The sequence below is a fragment of the Hibiscus syriacus genome, unplaced genomic scaffold, assembly GCF_006381635.1.
Source record: "Hibiscus syriacus cultivar Baekdansim isolate YM2019G1 unplaced genomic scaffold, ASM638163v2 tig00110330_pilon, whole genome shotgun sequence".
Lineage (NCBI taxonomy): Eukaryota > Viridiplantae > Streptophyta > Magnoliopsida > Malvales > Malvaceae > Hibiscus > Hibiscus syriacus.
The window spans coordinates 1458432-1474628 of NW_024062686.1; the positions used below are offsets into that span (position 1 = coordinate 1458432).

General features: G+C 36.1%; 1 protein-coding gene, 1 non-coding gene and 1 pseudogene across 2 annotated transcripts; 2 read left to right on the forward strand and 1 right to left on the reverse strand.

Moving 5' to 3' along the window:
- Positions 1 to 570: 570 nt before the first annotated feature.
- On the forward strand, positions 571 to 4593 carry LOC120119038 (annotated as a pseudogene).
- A 443-nt stretch (positions 4594 to 5036) lies between these two features.
- On the forward strand, positions 5037 to 5109 carry TRNAE-CUC. Its single transcript has one exon. It is a non-coding gene; the product is annotated as a tRNA-Glu (tRNA).
- Positions 5110 to 5775: 666 nt separating this feature from the next.
- On the reverse strand, positions 5776 to 9359 carry LOC120119024 (O-fucosyltransferase 39-like). The gene is made up of 10 exons (XM_039138938.1): positions 8955 to 9359; positions 8262 to 8324; positions 8068 to 8149; positions 7900 to 7970; positions 7683 to 7771; positions 7362 to 7565; positions 6932 to 7202; positions 6585 to 6812; positions 6293 to 6490; positions 5776 to 6090 (listed from the first exon to the last, which is right to left on the reverse strand). Exons 1-10 carry the CDS (start codon positions 9102 to 9104, stop codon positions 5881 to 5883), a joined length of 1566 nt encoding a protein of 521 aa, XP_038994869.1. The 5' UTR covers positions 9105 to 9359; the 3' UTR covers positions 5776 to 5880.
- Positions 9360 to 16197: the final 6838 nt, after the last annotated feature.

Sequence of the window (16197 nt, forward strand, 5' to 3'; positions counted from 1 at the left end):
TATTTTTTTAAAAAAAGTGGTGATATATAGCAGCAAAATGCTTTCGGCCCATATTAAATTACCCACCTTAGCCCAACTTTCATGTCCGAACTTTTGGGAAAGGGGAAGGGACGAACGGATAATGGATCCAACGCTAACGCCGTCAAGTTGATTTTTTTTTAAAAACTCCGCTACCCCGCTCCTTTATTTTCTCTTTGGTTCCTTCTCTTCCCATCAGATTTTTGCATATTTTCCCTCGCAGTAGTTCCTGCCGATCATCACCAAAATCCGGTACTTTTCTGGATCTTGCTTCTCTTTCTCCTTATTTTTCTGTTTGTTAACTCCAAGAAAATTGTGAACTAGTTTTTTTTGCTCCCTGTGGTTAATTACTAATGAATTGCATTGCGAAACCGTTTTTTAAGAATATATTTTTTAAATTTTTGTATTTTGTGCCTTTAGAGTTTAGTTATTTGCTAATATTTTCACTTTTTGTTTGTTTAGTTAAATCTGGCGTTTTGCCAGAGTGCGTTTGTAAAATGAAATCGAAAATAGGTCTCGGTTCTTTCTTAATACAAGAAATTTTAAACAGGTCTAATTTTGGAGCATATTTCAGGAAAATATGGCAATGTCAATGGGGAAGGTTTATGAAGAGCTAGGTGAAGTCAAAGTTGAGAATGAGAAGCTAAGGGCTGATCTCAGAAGCAAAGCTGAATTATGTGAGCACTTGAAGAAAATCCAGAGTGAGCTGTCAACAAAGATCCAAGAGGCGAGTTCAAAAATCGAGAAGCAAGCGGAACAACTCCTTGAAAAAGGAGAAATCTCGGTGGTGAAGCAAGCGAATGAAGATCTTAAACGCAGTCTATGTGACAAAGAATCTATTGTCAGGCATTTGAATGCGGCCAACGATAAGATGAGAGCCGAGCGTGACGAAAAGAACCAGAAATGGGAGCAGGAAAATAGAGGGCTTGTACGGGCTTTAGATGAGGCAAACGAGAAGAACGTAGATCTAGAGCAAATAATTAATGTCCTCAGGGCAGAGAATAAAGGTCTAAAAGCTTACCTGTCAGTTTCGCAGAACAAGTGTTGAGAGGCAGAGAAAAAGGCCAAAAATCCGGAACAGCTAAAAGAAACAGATGATTTGGTAGCCGAGGCAGAGGAAGGCAGAAGGAAAGTTGAAGATCAGCTAAAATGGAAGAAGGAACAGTTCAAACACCTAGAAGAAGCCCATGACAAGCTTCGGGACCGGTTCGAGATAAGTAAGAATGAATGGGAGCAGGAAAAATCTACGTTGCTCGATGATGTTTCTTCGCTGCAGAAAAGGTTAGATTCTCAGATCCGAGTTACAGCAGATCTTGAGAACCGTCTAAAAATGTGTAACCAAGCCTTAGTTCATGAAGAAACCCAGATAAAGTACCTGGAATACGAAATTTCAGAGTTCAAAACACGATTTGGAAACATTTTTTCTGAATGCCAGGATGCAAAGTCACAATTGGATCGCTTGAACTCGCAGAGAGAAAACGAAGTCGCAACTTTGAGACATTTATTGGGAACAAAGGAGTCATTCTATAAGGAAACGGAATATCGAGCAGGAAAACTGGAGAAAGAAAATGAAGAGTTGTTGGCGTCCCTCGAAGAACTCCAGGAAGCTAGAATTCACGAAGCTAGAAGTTCCTCTTCTCTTTTGAAACTGAAAAAACAAGCTCAAAAGTGTGGAGCAGATGCACAAGGAGTGTTCAGCACATCTCCAGGCTAAAGAAGCTGAATGGAAGTGTCAGCGGGAGGAAATGACTAGGAAATTAAACAATTACATCTCTCAGTTAGAGAGTAAAGATGATTATCTCAAAGTGCTTGAGATGGAACTTGAAGAATACTTTTCTTCAGCTGTACAGTTGAAATTGCAGCATGAGGAGGTTTCCGTGATGTTACTGCTGTTAAAATCAGGAATGTCTGAGGCCCGACTAAAACTTTCAAATGTTGAGGCTGAACTATGCCTCCATGAGAAAGAGAGGGTAGAAACTCTTTCTATCCTGAGGCAGCAGCTGGAAATGAAAAATACTGCCCTGGCCAAGGCTCAGAGAGACATTGCTGAAGAACGTGAGAGGACGGTAGTTCTATCCAAGGGGTTGAAACCTTTGAACAACTTGAGGATAAGCATCAGTTTATACAGAAAGAGTTCACTAGATGTAAAGAAATGCTCGAGGAATCATCTAGGTGTCAACTCCAGTTAAAAGAGCATTGTTTGCAGATGGACAATGATTCAAAAGAGAAAATTAGAGAAGTATGTGATGCTTTAGATGTGACCAATTCTGAACTGGCAAAAGAACGGCAGAAGGTAGCATCTTTGTTAAGCAGAGTTGAATCCTTAGATTCTATTGAAAGACAGTGGCTCATGACACAGAAAGAGCTTGGGAGTTATAAAGAAAGGCTCGAGGAAGCATCTATATATCAATCACACTTGGAAGAGCAAACATTGCAAACGGAAAGTGAATCTAGAGAGAAACTTGATCAAGTTTGTAAAGCTTTAGATAAAACAAAGTCTGAATTGACTGAAGAACGAGAGAGAACAGCTTCTTTGATTAAGAGGGCTGAGTCTTTGGATCACATTGAAGAGCAGTGGCTCCAGACATGCAAAGAGCTTAAGAGGTACAAGGAAGCATCTATGAGCCAACATCGGCTAGAAGAGCAAGCTGCAGTTATGGAAAATGAATTCGGGGAGAAACTTCGAGAGATCTGTGATGCTTTAGAAACTGCTAACATTGAACTGGTTGAAGAACATGAGACGACAACTTCTTTAATGAAGAGGCTTGAATCATCAGAGCACTTGGTAGTGCAGTGTGTCCTGAGGCAGGAAGAACTAGGCAGGTACAAGGAAATGTTTGAGGAGTCATCTAGCTGCCAACTTCGATTACAAGAGGAAAACAATGAACTGAAAAAGAATTGCAATGCTTTGGAAAAGGTAAATTCTGAATTGATGGTGAAAATTTGTGAAAGACAAGAAATTGAAATTGAACTATGCATATGGAAATCTATTGCTGAACAGTTAAAAGTAGGCTTAGAAGGAAGGCAGGAATTGTGTAAAGAATTAGAAACTTCTCTTCTTGCGCAAGTGGAGTTTGGAAAAACTTCCAAGCAAGAGAAGGATGCCCGTATAATCCAAGAGAACGAACAGAGAACAGTTATTCTCCAACAGCAGATAGTGACACTAGAGAAAGAGTTCAAAACAAGGGAATTAGAAGCATTTGCAGAGGAGAGCATTCGTCAAATCACAAGAGAACATAACAAGATCATAGAGGATCTTCAGAAAGAGATTGGTTTGCTCGAAGAAGAATCATTCAGACAGGAACTGGAAGGTGTTGCATTTGCACATATAGGTGCAGAGAGAAAATTTGACCATGAGAAGGAGAATCTTTTGCAGCTTGTAAAGGACAAAGATCACAGAATAAATGGTCTCATGCAGGTTGTGAGGTCAATGGAAGAAGATTTTAATAGCTCATTGAATTCCTTTTCCTCACAGCTTGCTGAGAAGCAGACAGAAATCAATTTGGTCCATGAAGCTTGGGAGAAGATTGTGACAGATTATATTTTAGCTATGTTAGAAATGGAAGAGAAAAAATTAATGATTAAGGAGTTTGAGGACGACATTCATAATACACAGGAGAAACTGTTATTGCAAGAAATGTCCCTCTCTGATTCAATAAAGCTAGCATTGACCATTGAAGCTGAACTGGAAGCAAAGCATCTGGAAATAAAGAATTTGACTAATCAGATGGAGGCAAGGTTGAGAACATCAGAGGCTTTGGTTGATAATCTTATGAGTGAAAAGACAAATTTACTTGAAGATATCATGAAGTTGTCAATGGATAGGGAAAGTTTGTTTGGATTCATCGAGGGCCTAGGTGACAGGATCAGTGAGTTCTCCAGGGAAGACGCGCAGCTCATGGGATTCTTGGAGAGGATAGTGCAGTCTTTTGATAATAATAAACTCTTTAACTCTCTAAGAGATAACAAGAATAATCTTCTACATTCTTCAGAAACCAAAATGGAAGCAAAGCATCTGGAAATGAAGAATATGACTGACCATATGAAGGCAAGGCTGAAAGCATCAGAAGCTTCGATCGATGAGCTTAAGAGCGAAAAAACGAATTTGCTCGAAGACATCATGAAGTGTCAATGGATAGGGAACTTTTAGTTGGATTCATTGAGGGCCTAAGTGAAAGGATCAGCGAGTACTCCACTGAAGATGCACAGCTGATGGAATTCTTGGGAAGGATAGTGCAGTCTTTCGACAATAACCCTTCAGACATTGAAGGGAGTGATGAACTCTTTGACTCTCTAAAAGAGAACAAGACCAGTCTTCTTTCTCCTCCATCAACGAATAAACCCCATCTGGTTATCGATGAAAGATCACCATTAACACAGCTCAACTAACTGCAACTCAAGTATAAAGCTATTTAATTTTCCTATTTAATTATTTTTTTCCTGTTAAAGCTCGTGCATGAAGCATGGAGTCCATATCCTTTTCAGCTTTATATTTGACAGGCCATGCATGCATTAGCATTTGTTGTATGACCATTGAACATTTTACCACATATGATTCAATGTTTCATTTTGAAAAGCCAGCCAGACAACAGTTTATATTATAATCTTTCGATGCCTATATGCTGGTATCAGGATGTACCTTCGAATCCAGGACCTCCGAAGAAGACGATACTATTATGCTGCATGTGCAGAACATTTTTAGGCACCATATTCTTCACTTGGACTTGATGATGCATATCAAACATCTCCTCCTTTTAGTCCTCTTATAATGGAGCCGACTCATTCATTCCCTTTGGCACTGGTAACCCCCAACTCTATGCCTATCATATATAAATCACTTGTACTCCTAGTATTTGAGCATTTATTGTCAAATGAATAAAAATCTTTATAATAAATATCCTTTTTGGTGAAAAAACAAATTCTGAAAGTGATGCAACAGCTACTGAAGCGATGGGTTGGAAAAGATCGCCGGAAACTAAACCACAACTATAATACTTAGGATAGATTCCTCAAAGCAATCCGTTGTAGTCTAGTTGGTTAGGATACTCAGCTCTCATCCAAGAGACCCGGGTTCAAGTCCCGGCAACTGAATTTTTTTTGTTTCGTATTATTTTGTGTTCGTTGAGGCATTATTACCCCTCCTCAGTGATGGTACTCTACTGGATCATAGCTGCAAAAAAAAAAAAAAAAAAATCAATTTTTTTTAACCATAACACTCCGAGGTACAATGCATAGACACATGGACCTTCCTTTTTCTCAGTTCCACCATGATTGCAAATGTTTGGTCGTTCAAAACCTGTAAAAATATCTATCGGAACAATGAGCTCCACCGAGCCTTTTGTATTCACAAGGGCTAAGGCACCTTGCATAGAAGGGAAACGGCGACAGTGCCGGCGATCTTCCCAAAACATGCGGTATTGTAACCATGACTAGAACGAGGAGGCCCCAAGACTGAGCCCCTTGAATGGTATAAATCATTTGTTCTTTTTCACTTTGGTTTATAATGGTAATTTAAGTAGGATATTAACATGCTAACTTGAATGTGATAAAATCATATTTTAATGATGTCGCTATTTCAAATATTTTCATCAGATCTATGCGACAAACGAATCGAGCTATGCATACTCCACTCCGCGGTCCATACACGAGACGATTTGATGTCGACGACAACCCCATTCTCGACGTAAATACTACGGTGGATGTATCGAGCTACTTCACTATACTAACAAAGAAGAGTAGATCTGATGGTTTTATCAGTGGAAGAAATGGGGTTGCATCTTATTTCGGATACCAAGTATACAAGCAACAAATAATAATTGCAGTAAGGGTAGGCATACAAATAAAATGAGATTTAGGGGTTGATTAAGCTTGGCACATGCAATCAGGAGCCGGATATGTATATATGGACTGTTTCAGTTTCCTCAACCGCAGTTGCCCTTGTCTATTTTGATGCCCTTCGACCGCTGCCTGACGGAATTCCGACCAAGTCATGTTTTTGTTAAGGAGGAGTTGGCCCAACAAAGCCATGTTTGGCCTTATCGTCTTCATGTTCTCGAACGTTCGATGTCCCATCTGTTCGCATGTTGTTGCCGAACAAAGAAAATCACAGTTAAAAAGGCATTGCAGTTGCAGAATTCACTCAAAGCTGTATATTTCAAAAGTAAATGAACCTAAAAATATGCATGTAAAAGCACAAACTATGAAACCATTTATTGGCACACTCAACGTCGTAGACTGCTAATCGTTCCCCATGCATTTTGCCAGAAATACTCACCAACGCATTGTGCATGTTCCCCGGAGAAGCTGAGACAAAGATGTCACTATGCAAACCCACATAGTAATCAACCGCTGCTAACAATGAAGCCTTTCCTTTTATACGGACCCTTTCCTCCGATGATGCAAGGCTCTTTTTGCTTTCCATCATCGGAAACAGCTCACGTAGGGTGGCAATCCTAGCTTCCCCGCCGTATACCTGAAATATATGGCCATTTGGTGAATGCATTGTCAAAAAAATGATGTATTTGAAAAATATTTCTAGCAAAACCAGAATTCCTAAGACGAAGTACCTTGTGGGAAGCAAGATAAAGACGGGTACTATTATCGAAACCTAAAGCTGCTAGCAGCAGTCCGATTTCTTCAGGAGTCAATGGACAACGACCTTGACTTCTCAACTCTTCATCGGTAAACTGAGAATTGAGAACCCTCCCTCCCCAAATCGTTTGTCGGTACTTGGCCAGAGCTAACTTTTCCACTTTACCCCCACCGAAATCACAGGCCGAATGAGCAGCCATATCCTGCATAGAAACAATGATATCTTTTTATATGCTCAATGGTATTTCAAACTAAATCCTATGTATCTATACGATGCCACGGATACAAGGACATTGATCTACAGTACAAGCCAGTTATATACCTTATCAAACCTAAGGTGCACTACTACAAATTTCTGTGGTCGTTGTTTGTCATTTTGATGAGTGTTTCCTGTAAGATCGTCAATGGCAAGTGCTTGACTCTCAGCCGGAGGATACCTGAGGCGATGGACAAGGGCATCTCCGAGTGCACGAATGTGTGGAACAAAAACGAGCGCTTTAAAGTTGACTTTACAACGCAGTTTCTGGATTTCACTTGGCAAGTTGTCGAAAGACAAACGATGAGAGAATGGAGAAATTGCAGCAATCCCATAGCTGTAAAATTAACAGAACATTTTTATTAGAGTACAGTGCACGTTTATGTCTAATGTCTCATGACATGAGCAGACACTAGAGAATACTTGTATGCATTTGAAAACTATCAAAATCATCGAAAATGTGCATACAAATCAAATCATTTGAGTTGCAAACGACCTCTCAAGTACAGGCAAGACGTTCTCGAGGTACCAGTTTGCAGATGCATGAACAGGTGCTCGTTTAATTCTGGTGGCTCGAATAGCAGTGGCATAATACTCTCTTGTGCTCCAAGAGAATTCATCGGGCAGCTCTTTGACAATCATTACATCGTCCTTCAGTACATTAATAAAATGATCCACATCAAATATATCCATGAATGAGCTGCAGGGAAAACAGTTACTTCAGAAAAAAGGTATGCCTCATTAAACCGGGGCGAAAACTAAGTTCCACTTGGAATAAGAACTTGAAAGGATGATCTTTTTTTCCACACATAAGTACCTTGAGTCTTGCCAAACCGGATTTACTTCAAGATGTGGGATCACAAGTGTTGCATTCAGTACTTTAGCAACTGCAACAGCATCGCATATCTATGAAGCAAAAAGGAACTTAATATCTGACAAATATGATTGATTGTTTTAATCAAAAGACATACAATCATTAGATGTTTCGTAATTTTCAACTCCTCTAGAGTACGTAAAACGAAAATTAGACCTACCCCCATTCTTTGCTGGTTGAGTCCTCCATCAAGAAAGACCTGAAGATATCCTTCCGATTTCAGGGGCAATGCTGCTCAAAGCAATTGAAGAGCAAAATCCAAGAAAATTTAAGAATTGACAATGGAAAGAAACAATAACTCAAAATAGCATTGCTGCTGACCACTCACATAGGTCGTTTACGGATTCAAGACATGGTCTCCACCCTTGGTCGGTCAAAGGAGCCCAGAGATCAGATGGTTCTCCATTCGACTGAATACAAAACATAGAAGCAAATCAAACAGCAAAATTACAAGTCAATATACAATCATAAAAGAAAAGGCAGAGGGAAGCGCGAAATGATGCATGATGAACATCCACTCACACTTTCACGTCGTAAGGCGCTTGTGAGTAAAGGTAAATGTCGAGGTTTCATGACATTCGACACCTGCAACGACCAACAAAGGTTAATTACCTTCCCCAAACGGCAAACCAGATAGATTGAAGTTCCATTTCCTTCTCAAAGTATGAGCATTTATCAAGCTAAACACTCACCAGCCAGCACAAATAAATAAATAAACGGGGGAATTCTGCTAAAATATGTCACCTTTGTACTTTTTGTGAATTTTGTGGGGGAAAGTGTTTAATTTAGTCAAGAGAATAGAAATACTTGGAGAGGCTGAAGAAAATTTACAAGAATGGAAGAAAAGTTGAATCGCAGGCCACCATTTTTCAGATTTCCAGTTCAAGCAAATTAACTACTACATAGTACATACTACCAAGAAAAAGAATTCTAATTTGGGATAATTTTCAATAAAGCAATATGATTACTAGATTTGCATAAGCCTGCCACTTCTCAATAAACTAACCCTCACCATCCATTTTTAATGAACAGCAAACTTTTTCATTGAACCATCTCAAACTTCCCATTTCCCATTTCCATGAATTTTGCACAAAGAAAATTAGAACCAACAACTCATTTTCAATTGAAAAAGAAAAAGGAAAATTCTGCTAAGGAATATATATATATATATATATATATATATATATATATTTATGTATTTATAGAGGAACATACCGAGAACGTAGAAGAGGAAGCATTGGTGAATGAGGTGAACAAACAAAGCCAAAAAATTGGGAAAAGAAACACAAATAACCCAGCGATTGCTTCTCTTGTAAGAGGCTGATGATAATAATTCTGATGCTGAAACCTCATCATTTTTCCCATTAAACCTGGAAACCCAGATCTCCAAAACGATCACTTTCCCCAGTTGTTGTTGTTTTTTTTTTTTTTGCTTCTTCTTTGTTGTTGTCTTTGATATTGCTTGATAGTGATGAGCACTAAAAGAAGCAACGGAAACTAAATTTAATCAACAGCCAATAGGAAGCTCAACTCAAGCACCCAACATCACATGAATTCTCTGTAAATTTCCTGCTCTGTTCTAACTTTCTCTCACTTTCTGGACACCTGTAGCTTCAATAATGGGAAACTGTGTCCTTTATAAAGAGTCCCTATCAAAGAACACAAACCATAGATAAAAAGTCCAAAGCTTATATGCATGTGTGCATGTAAAAATGAAAAGAACCAACAAAAAAAAAGGGTAAATTTGTTGTAGGAAATTGTACATGATAAAATTGGAATCTGTGAAAGAAATTGTTAATCTTTTTTCACATTTTTTCGTTTAAAGGTTTGTGAGATAGAAAACATACAATCTGGTGAGGTGGGGGTTTGATAGACTTTTGATTAAAGTTTCCATCTTTTTATATGATTGGTGATAAATAATGTGATCAGAAAGCAGACCACCGACACTCGTGAAACTGTTGAAGTCTTTAAGATTTATACATAAATGCGGTTGTGAATTGTGATATCATGATCGGGTCCCCAATGTTTCTCTAAATCAAATTCTCAGTTTTGTCTAGAACGGAAGTGAGAAAAACGGGGTAAACTATGAGTTTAGTACCCAAATTATTATTTTTGTTCTGTTTTAGTCATTCAACTATTTTTTTCCCATAATCATACCTAATGTTACGTTTTTGTTCCATTTCGATCACATGCTGTTAAAAAAAATAACAGAACCGTTGATGTGATATTTTTTAAAATTTTCAACGGTGATGTGATATTATCTTATAATGACATATCAACATCACCGTTAATTTTATAACGATGAATGATAAAAAAAATAGACTAAAATATAATATTATGTATAATTTTAAAATAAAAAATAATTGACTGATCAGAACAAAACAGAAATGATGATTGGAGTGCTAAAAGTGTAGCTTACCCAAAAAATATGTTTTTTAAAAGTGACACATTCGCTTTCTCTAATAACTAATTCAAAAGCATTTTAATCATCCTATATTAAAATAATTTTCATTTTCATTTCCATTCATAAATGTATTGAATACAATTCACTAATTAGTCCATCTTTTCTTTAACCTAATTTTTTTTTTTCAATATTATGTCATCTTTTTTCTTTCTTTGTTTTTTGTTTAACCGACATCAGTACTAATCTTAAGATTGGTTGTCGACCGTTGACGATTTTTATTTTTCTTGTTCCTTTTCATATTATGTTTTTGTTTTTTTCTTGAATTTTTTCACTTTTAAATAAGAATATATGTCTCTGTGATACTTTTTCTCTGTTTTTGTGGCATGTTTCTTATGGTTTCGATAAGTTTTTCGCATATTTCTGCAGTCGTGTTAGTGTTTCTACAAAGATCATCACGACATTTGTTTTCTGATTGGCTTGTCGGTGGTCACATATTGTCAGATACCCTCTTTTATAAATTGTCGTTTGCCGATATAATCAGAATTACTTAGCAAAACAGTCTGTCAAATTGTTTGGTTTGCTCACCACTCTTTTATCACATTGTAAAGCGTCTCGTTCGACAGACACAAAGAGTTTTATGAATGTTACTGGATTGTTTTGATGCTTGGAAGGTTTCACCCTCTTCGTATCTTTGAGCTTAATATTTTAATTTTATGTATGAGTTTTTGGTGACTGTTGTCTCTAATTTTTCTCGTTAATTGCGTTGTAATTTTGATTCTTCTATTTTTATTTTTGATTTAGTTAAAGTGATTATAAAATAGTATCTGTTCTAAATAGTTTCAACCATTTAATAATGAACGCTCAATCACCCTGCTGTAGTTATTAGTGCTCGAATCTGTTACCTCAAGAAATAATAACGATTCATTTAACCACTAGGTAAGTTGATTTGTGATATATAATGACACAAATTAAGATACTATATCACTCTTTTGATGATATTTATTTATAAGATTATTCTTACTCTTAGAAAATGAGTAAATTTTCTTATACCTTTGATTTTACCCTCTCTCATTATTGAATTGTTCTATGAAAGTATAGTGAGGGATCAATTTTATTTCATATATGAATGCTCTCAACTTTGTTTTTATCTTTAATTTTATTCTCGACTTTAATGACTCGATAAAGGTCATTGAGTGATTTATCTTACAAATCATGGTATTTATTATCTAAATTATCAGTTTTGGTCTGTTTTAATACATAGATTTTTATTTTTTTTAAATCATACATAAAGTTTAGTTTTTATTTTATTTTAGTACCCACTGTTAAAAACTTAACGTGTTTAGTACTTAAACTATAAACTTTGGCCCGTTTTAGTATCTAGACTATCATTTTTTTTAAATTCAACTTTAAATTTCGAACGGGTACTAAAATGAAACAAAAATTAAAGTTTTTAAGGGCGGGATACTAAAATAAAACAAAACAAAACTTTAGGTATAATTTTGAAAAAGTTGAAAGTTTAGGTACTAAAACAAATCAAAACGGATAGTTTAGGTACTAAAATGAAATTTTTATGTATGTTGTCATGAGTTTTCTAATGGTTTTTCTGTAACTTCACCTAAGTTACAAGTCTTTTTGTGAGGTTGTGTGGAACAAATTCATTCTCATGAATATTCAACTTCATGTATGTGATTTAATTTCTCTTTATCACAGAGAATATTCATTTTTAGAGGGTCTTTAGTCCTCTTGATCACAAGGAATATTCATATTTTGTGTTTTGAAATGCCATATAATTGCAAAGTTTGTCTGATACGAGTCATATTTGGTAAAGTACACAAATTGTCCTATAATGCGATGTTTTATTGACTCCCTTAATTATGAAAAATTACAAATTGATCCCCTAATTATAATGCGATATTTTGTTGAATCTCTCGTCTATTAAAAGTTATAAAATGGTTACTCGACTATTCATATGTTCCAAACTCATTACTTTCATTAAAAAAAATGGCAACCGTTTGAACTTAATGTTAACCTATTGACTGAGATATGATAAAATATGATTACATAACTATTTAAATTATATTTTTTTAGATCGACTCTCTGTCATCCAGCCAATGCTTGAAAACAATGATAGTACCAGTAGATATAATTAAAATGTGATTTTATCATATTCAAGTCAGTAAGTTAATATCCAACTAAGATGTCCATCAATTTTTTAACGAAAAATGACAAGTTTAAAACCTGAATAGTCTGATGACCCTTTCGTTACTTTTAATAGTAAGTGCACTCAACAAAGCATCATTCTATAGTAGAGAGATCATTTTATGACTTTTAATAATCAGAGAATTCAACAAAACAACATCCTATAATCGAAAAATCACTCGAGTACTTTACCCTTTCCTTTGGTTTCACATTTCAGCTGTATTAAATACTTCTCATTTATTAACACGCGAAAAGGGTACCTTTCAAAAGCCAAGAATTAAAGGCATACCATCCCTACAGCTGGAGGGAATTGGAATTCGTCTCGGTGGTGGAAATCAACTTCTTGATAAGGTAAGGTACCAAAGTATTTGTTCGGTGCCATCTTAGCGCAAGGGATCACAAAATATTCCCACTTTCCCATCAAACCAAACTATGAATTTTATTATGCGTTTCATTTCTTTCTTATATTTAATTTGTGTAAAGAACATATTTTACAACCATCTTTTTTTCTTCTTTATGAAGAAGAGGATTTATACCATTTCACTTTAGGCTATAATTAATTGGTAGCATAAGGACAAAGGATAAGACGATGACAATGATACATCTTCACGAATTCCGTGGTCTACTTCATTAGCCACCCGGAATCATATCTCGGTGAGAGTGAGCACGTAATTTAAATTTTCTTTAACTAGTTGTTCATTTTGTTGAGTGTTCATCTTGAAGTTTTTCGTGCCTACTTTAAAATCTGATTTTTTTTCGATTAGTTACTTATTTTATGAACGATGTTCACCTTAAAATTTTATTTGTATCTATCCCATTTAAAAAATTTATATTATTAATATATATGTGTCCATCCTAAAAAATATTTCTAGATCCGCAACTAGCCGACCGTTTTTGTTTGTTACACTACCTTTCTCATGAAACAAAAACTAGTGTATCCCTGATATTGGGATTATTAAACTTTTACGGGTAGAGTTTAATAAAAATATATGTAAAAGAGTTTACTTTATTTTTTACTATATGTTATCTACTTTATGTTTATATTTAAGGTTTAATGATAAAGTTACAATTTTTTAATTTTGAGATTATAAGTTTAAGTTTTATTATGTGTGAATTCTTAAACTTTATTTTAGTTTAAATTATATGTGGGGTATGCTCAAATTTTATTTTAACTTAAATTTTACTATTAACTCTATAATTGTATTTTACAATAGTTAATTATAGAATTCATCTAAACTTCACTTACAATCTAACCTTAGAATCCTCTGAATGTCGGAGGAATCCTAAAACCTCATTACCCCTGGCGGCGGTGCTGCGACCGCTACTGATGAACGCAACAACAAGAAACCACGTCGACATGAGGATGAATCACCAGATGATGGCGGAACCTCTCTAGAATCCGAAGCAGTAGCCATAGAATCTCTTTTCCCTATGCCTCTTGTCCCTAACGCCATGAATATTGATCAAACACCCCTCCCTGCCACTACTCTCACTGTCCCGTCGGTGATTTCTTATAAAGATACCCTTATGGGCAGTGACACCTACGTTACGCTGATGACGATGACATCCTGGACGAAGAGGAAATCGAACTTCAGATGGTGATGTGATCAAAGATATGGTTAACAGTATGATTTCCATTACTTCTCTGATCGTGTTCAGGCTTTGCCCGTTAAAAAGTTTCGATCAAGCTGTGGTTGTGAGACTCCTAAGTCGTATAATTGGATACACCACCCTTCTAAATAAAATTTACGACCTATGGAAGCCATCCCAACCCACCAAACTAATGGACATAAAGAACAATTATTACCTAATAACGTTCCACGCCCATAATTATTATTTGAAAGCGATCGCCGATGTATTGTGGACCCTTTTTTGCCACTATCTTACCGTCGAACTCTGGTCCCCTGACTTCTCGACGTCCCAATCGTATCCTTCTAAAATTATTGCTTAGATCCGTCTCCCCAACCTTCGACCCACCCTTTATAAGCGCAACCTTATAACCGAGATTGGCGAATGCATTGAAACAGTTATCCGTATTGACTATTAAATAGAAAGTGGATGTCGTGGTCGATTTGCGAGAATGACGGTTACCTTGGACCTCAACAAGTTGTTAAGCTCCAAAAATCCTTATCAATGAACAAGTGCAATTAATCGAATACGAATCCCTCCCTTTTATTTGCTTTTTCTATGGTAAATAGTGCCATAACATGGAAACCTGCCCTTCAAATAACCCAAGCCATCAAACTGTCCATGCTCCCCAAAGATTGTCCATCTGAGCCTCAGTCTACTAGATTGGCCATAACTTGGCTCATATGGAAGATTCGAAATGATCTTGTCTTCAACAAGGCCTACCGTTCCTTTGATTATATTTTGAATAAATGTCTTACATGGGCAAAGCTCATTTGCGAATGCAACAAATCTGGAAATGACCCAAAACCTCTACAGCCAATGCTCTTCCAATGGAAATGCCCCCTTCAAAGGTTGGTTTTCTCTAAATGTCGATGCAACCATCTCGTGCTCCGCGGGCCTCATGACAGTTGGTGGAGTCATAAGAGATTGTAAAGGCAACTAGCCGCGGGATTCTAAAAACATGTTGTAATTACGTTCACTCTCCACGCCGAGCTTTGGCTCTTCTACTTGGCTTACAATTAACTTGGTCGCAAGTTTATGAACTCCTACAAGTCCTTTTGGACTACATGGAAGCCATTAAGCTCGTTCAGAATACTGAGGTCACTCCAAGCTCGCTGTCACTAGTTCGTTGAATTCAACATTTGAGAAACTGCTGTTGGGTTACCACTATTGCTTGGACCCCTCATGAAAGCAACATGCTTGTGAATGGATTAGCTAAAATATCTCAACCCCCCCCCCCCCCCCCGTCTTCTTTCAATCGTCTCTTCGATTCTCCTCCACTTGATTTTATTAATGTGGAGATATTTTTGGCCCTCCTTATTGTTGGAAGGTGAGGTTAAAGCTTGATGGTGTTTGATTTAGAGTAGAAACTCAATAGTGGCTATTGTCAAAGCTTGATGATGTTCGATTTAGACTTGATTTGGGCCTCTAGTTAGGTTTGATGTGGGTTATTTGTGGACTTTGGGCTTAGTGTTGGGTTTGCTATTGAGTTAGATATAATTTATACACTTTTTTTATATTAAGCATATTATTTATTCATTGATCCCGAACTTATAATTTCTAAAAGATCAAATAAATTAAAATTCATGAAGCAATTTACTTCAGTGGTTAAAGGAATCGTTATTGTTCTCATAGGTCACGGATTTGAGCACCAGCAACTGAAGTAGGATGTTGAGTGTTCATTATCAAATAATTAAGAGTATATAAAACAAATACTACATTGTAATCACCTTAACTCAAAATAAAATTTAAAATCGACAATGTTTTGTTGGGTCAAAAAACAATTCTGGTATGCCTAATGTATTTTAATATGATTGGTATGACATTTAGAATAATGTAAGTATTTTAACAAAAGAATAATCTAAGATTATGTATGTTTAAATATATATTATCTTTATGATTTAAAGATATAAAGGATTTAAATAATTTAATGTCTTCTCTCCCCCTTCCTTTTTTTTTCTTACAATTTGTGTCAATTTCTATAGTTTAAATCAATTTTTGTTTTTATGATTTAGTTTAGGTGACGACGACATTGATTTTGATACTGATTATCGATTGTCGGTTATCTTTTTTCTTTTTCTTTTAGTTTTTTAATAAGAATAATTTTGTTTTTGTGATATATTTATTTATTCCTTTATGACACGTTTATCTCTGTTTTTGTGGCACATTTTTCTCTGTCTTTTGGTATTTTCACTCGTTTGGTTGTTGTTTTTGTTTAACTTTTTC

Excerpts from the sequence above, each read along its gene's own strand:
- LOC120119024 (XM_039138938.1), bottom strand. The coding sequence starts at position 9,104 with ATGGGAAAAATGATGAGGTTTCAGCATCAGAATTATTATCATCAGCCT. Across the intron at positions 8,150-8,261 it reads GCGCCTTACGACGTGAAAGT|TCGAATGGAGAACCATCTGA; the intron begins GTGAGTGGATGT and ends TTTTGTATTCAG. Across the intron at positions 6,813-6,931 it reads TGCACCTTAGGTTTGATAAG|GATATGGCTGCTCATTCGGC; the intron begins GTATATAACTGG and ends GTTTCTATGCAG.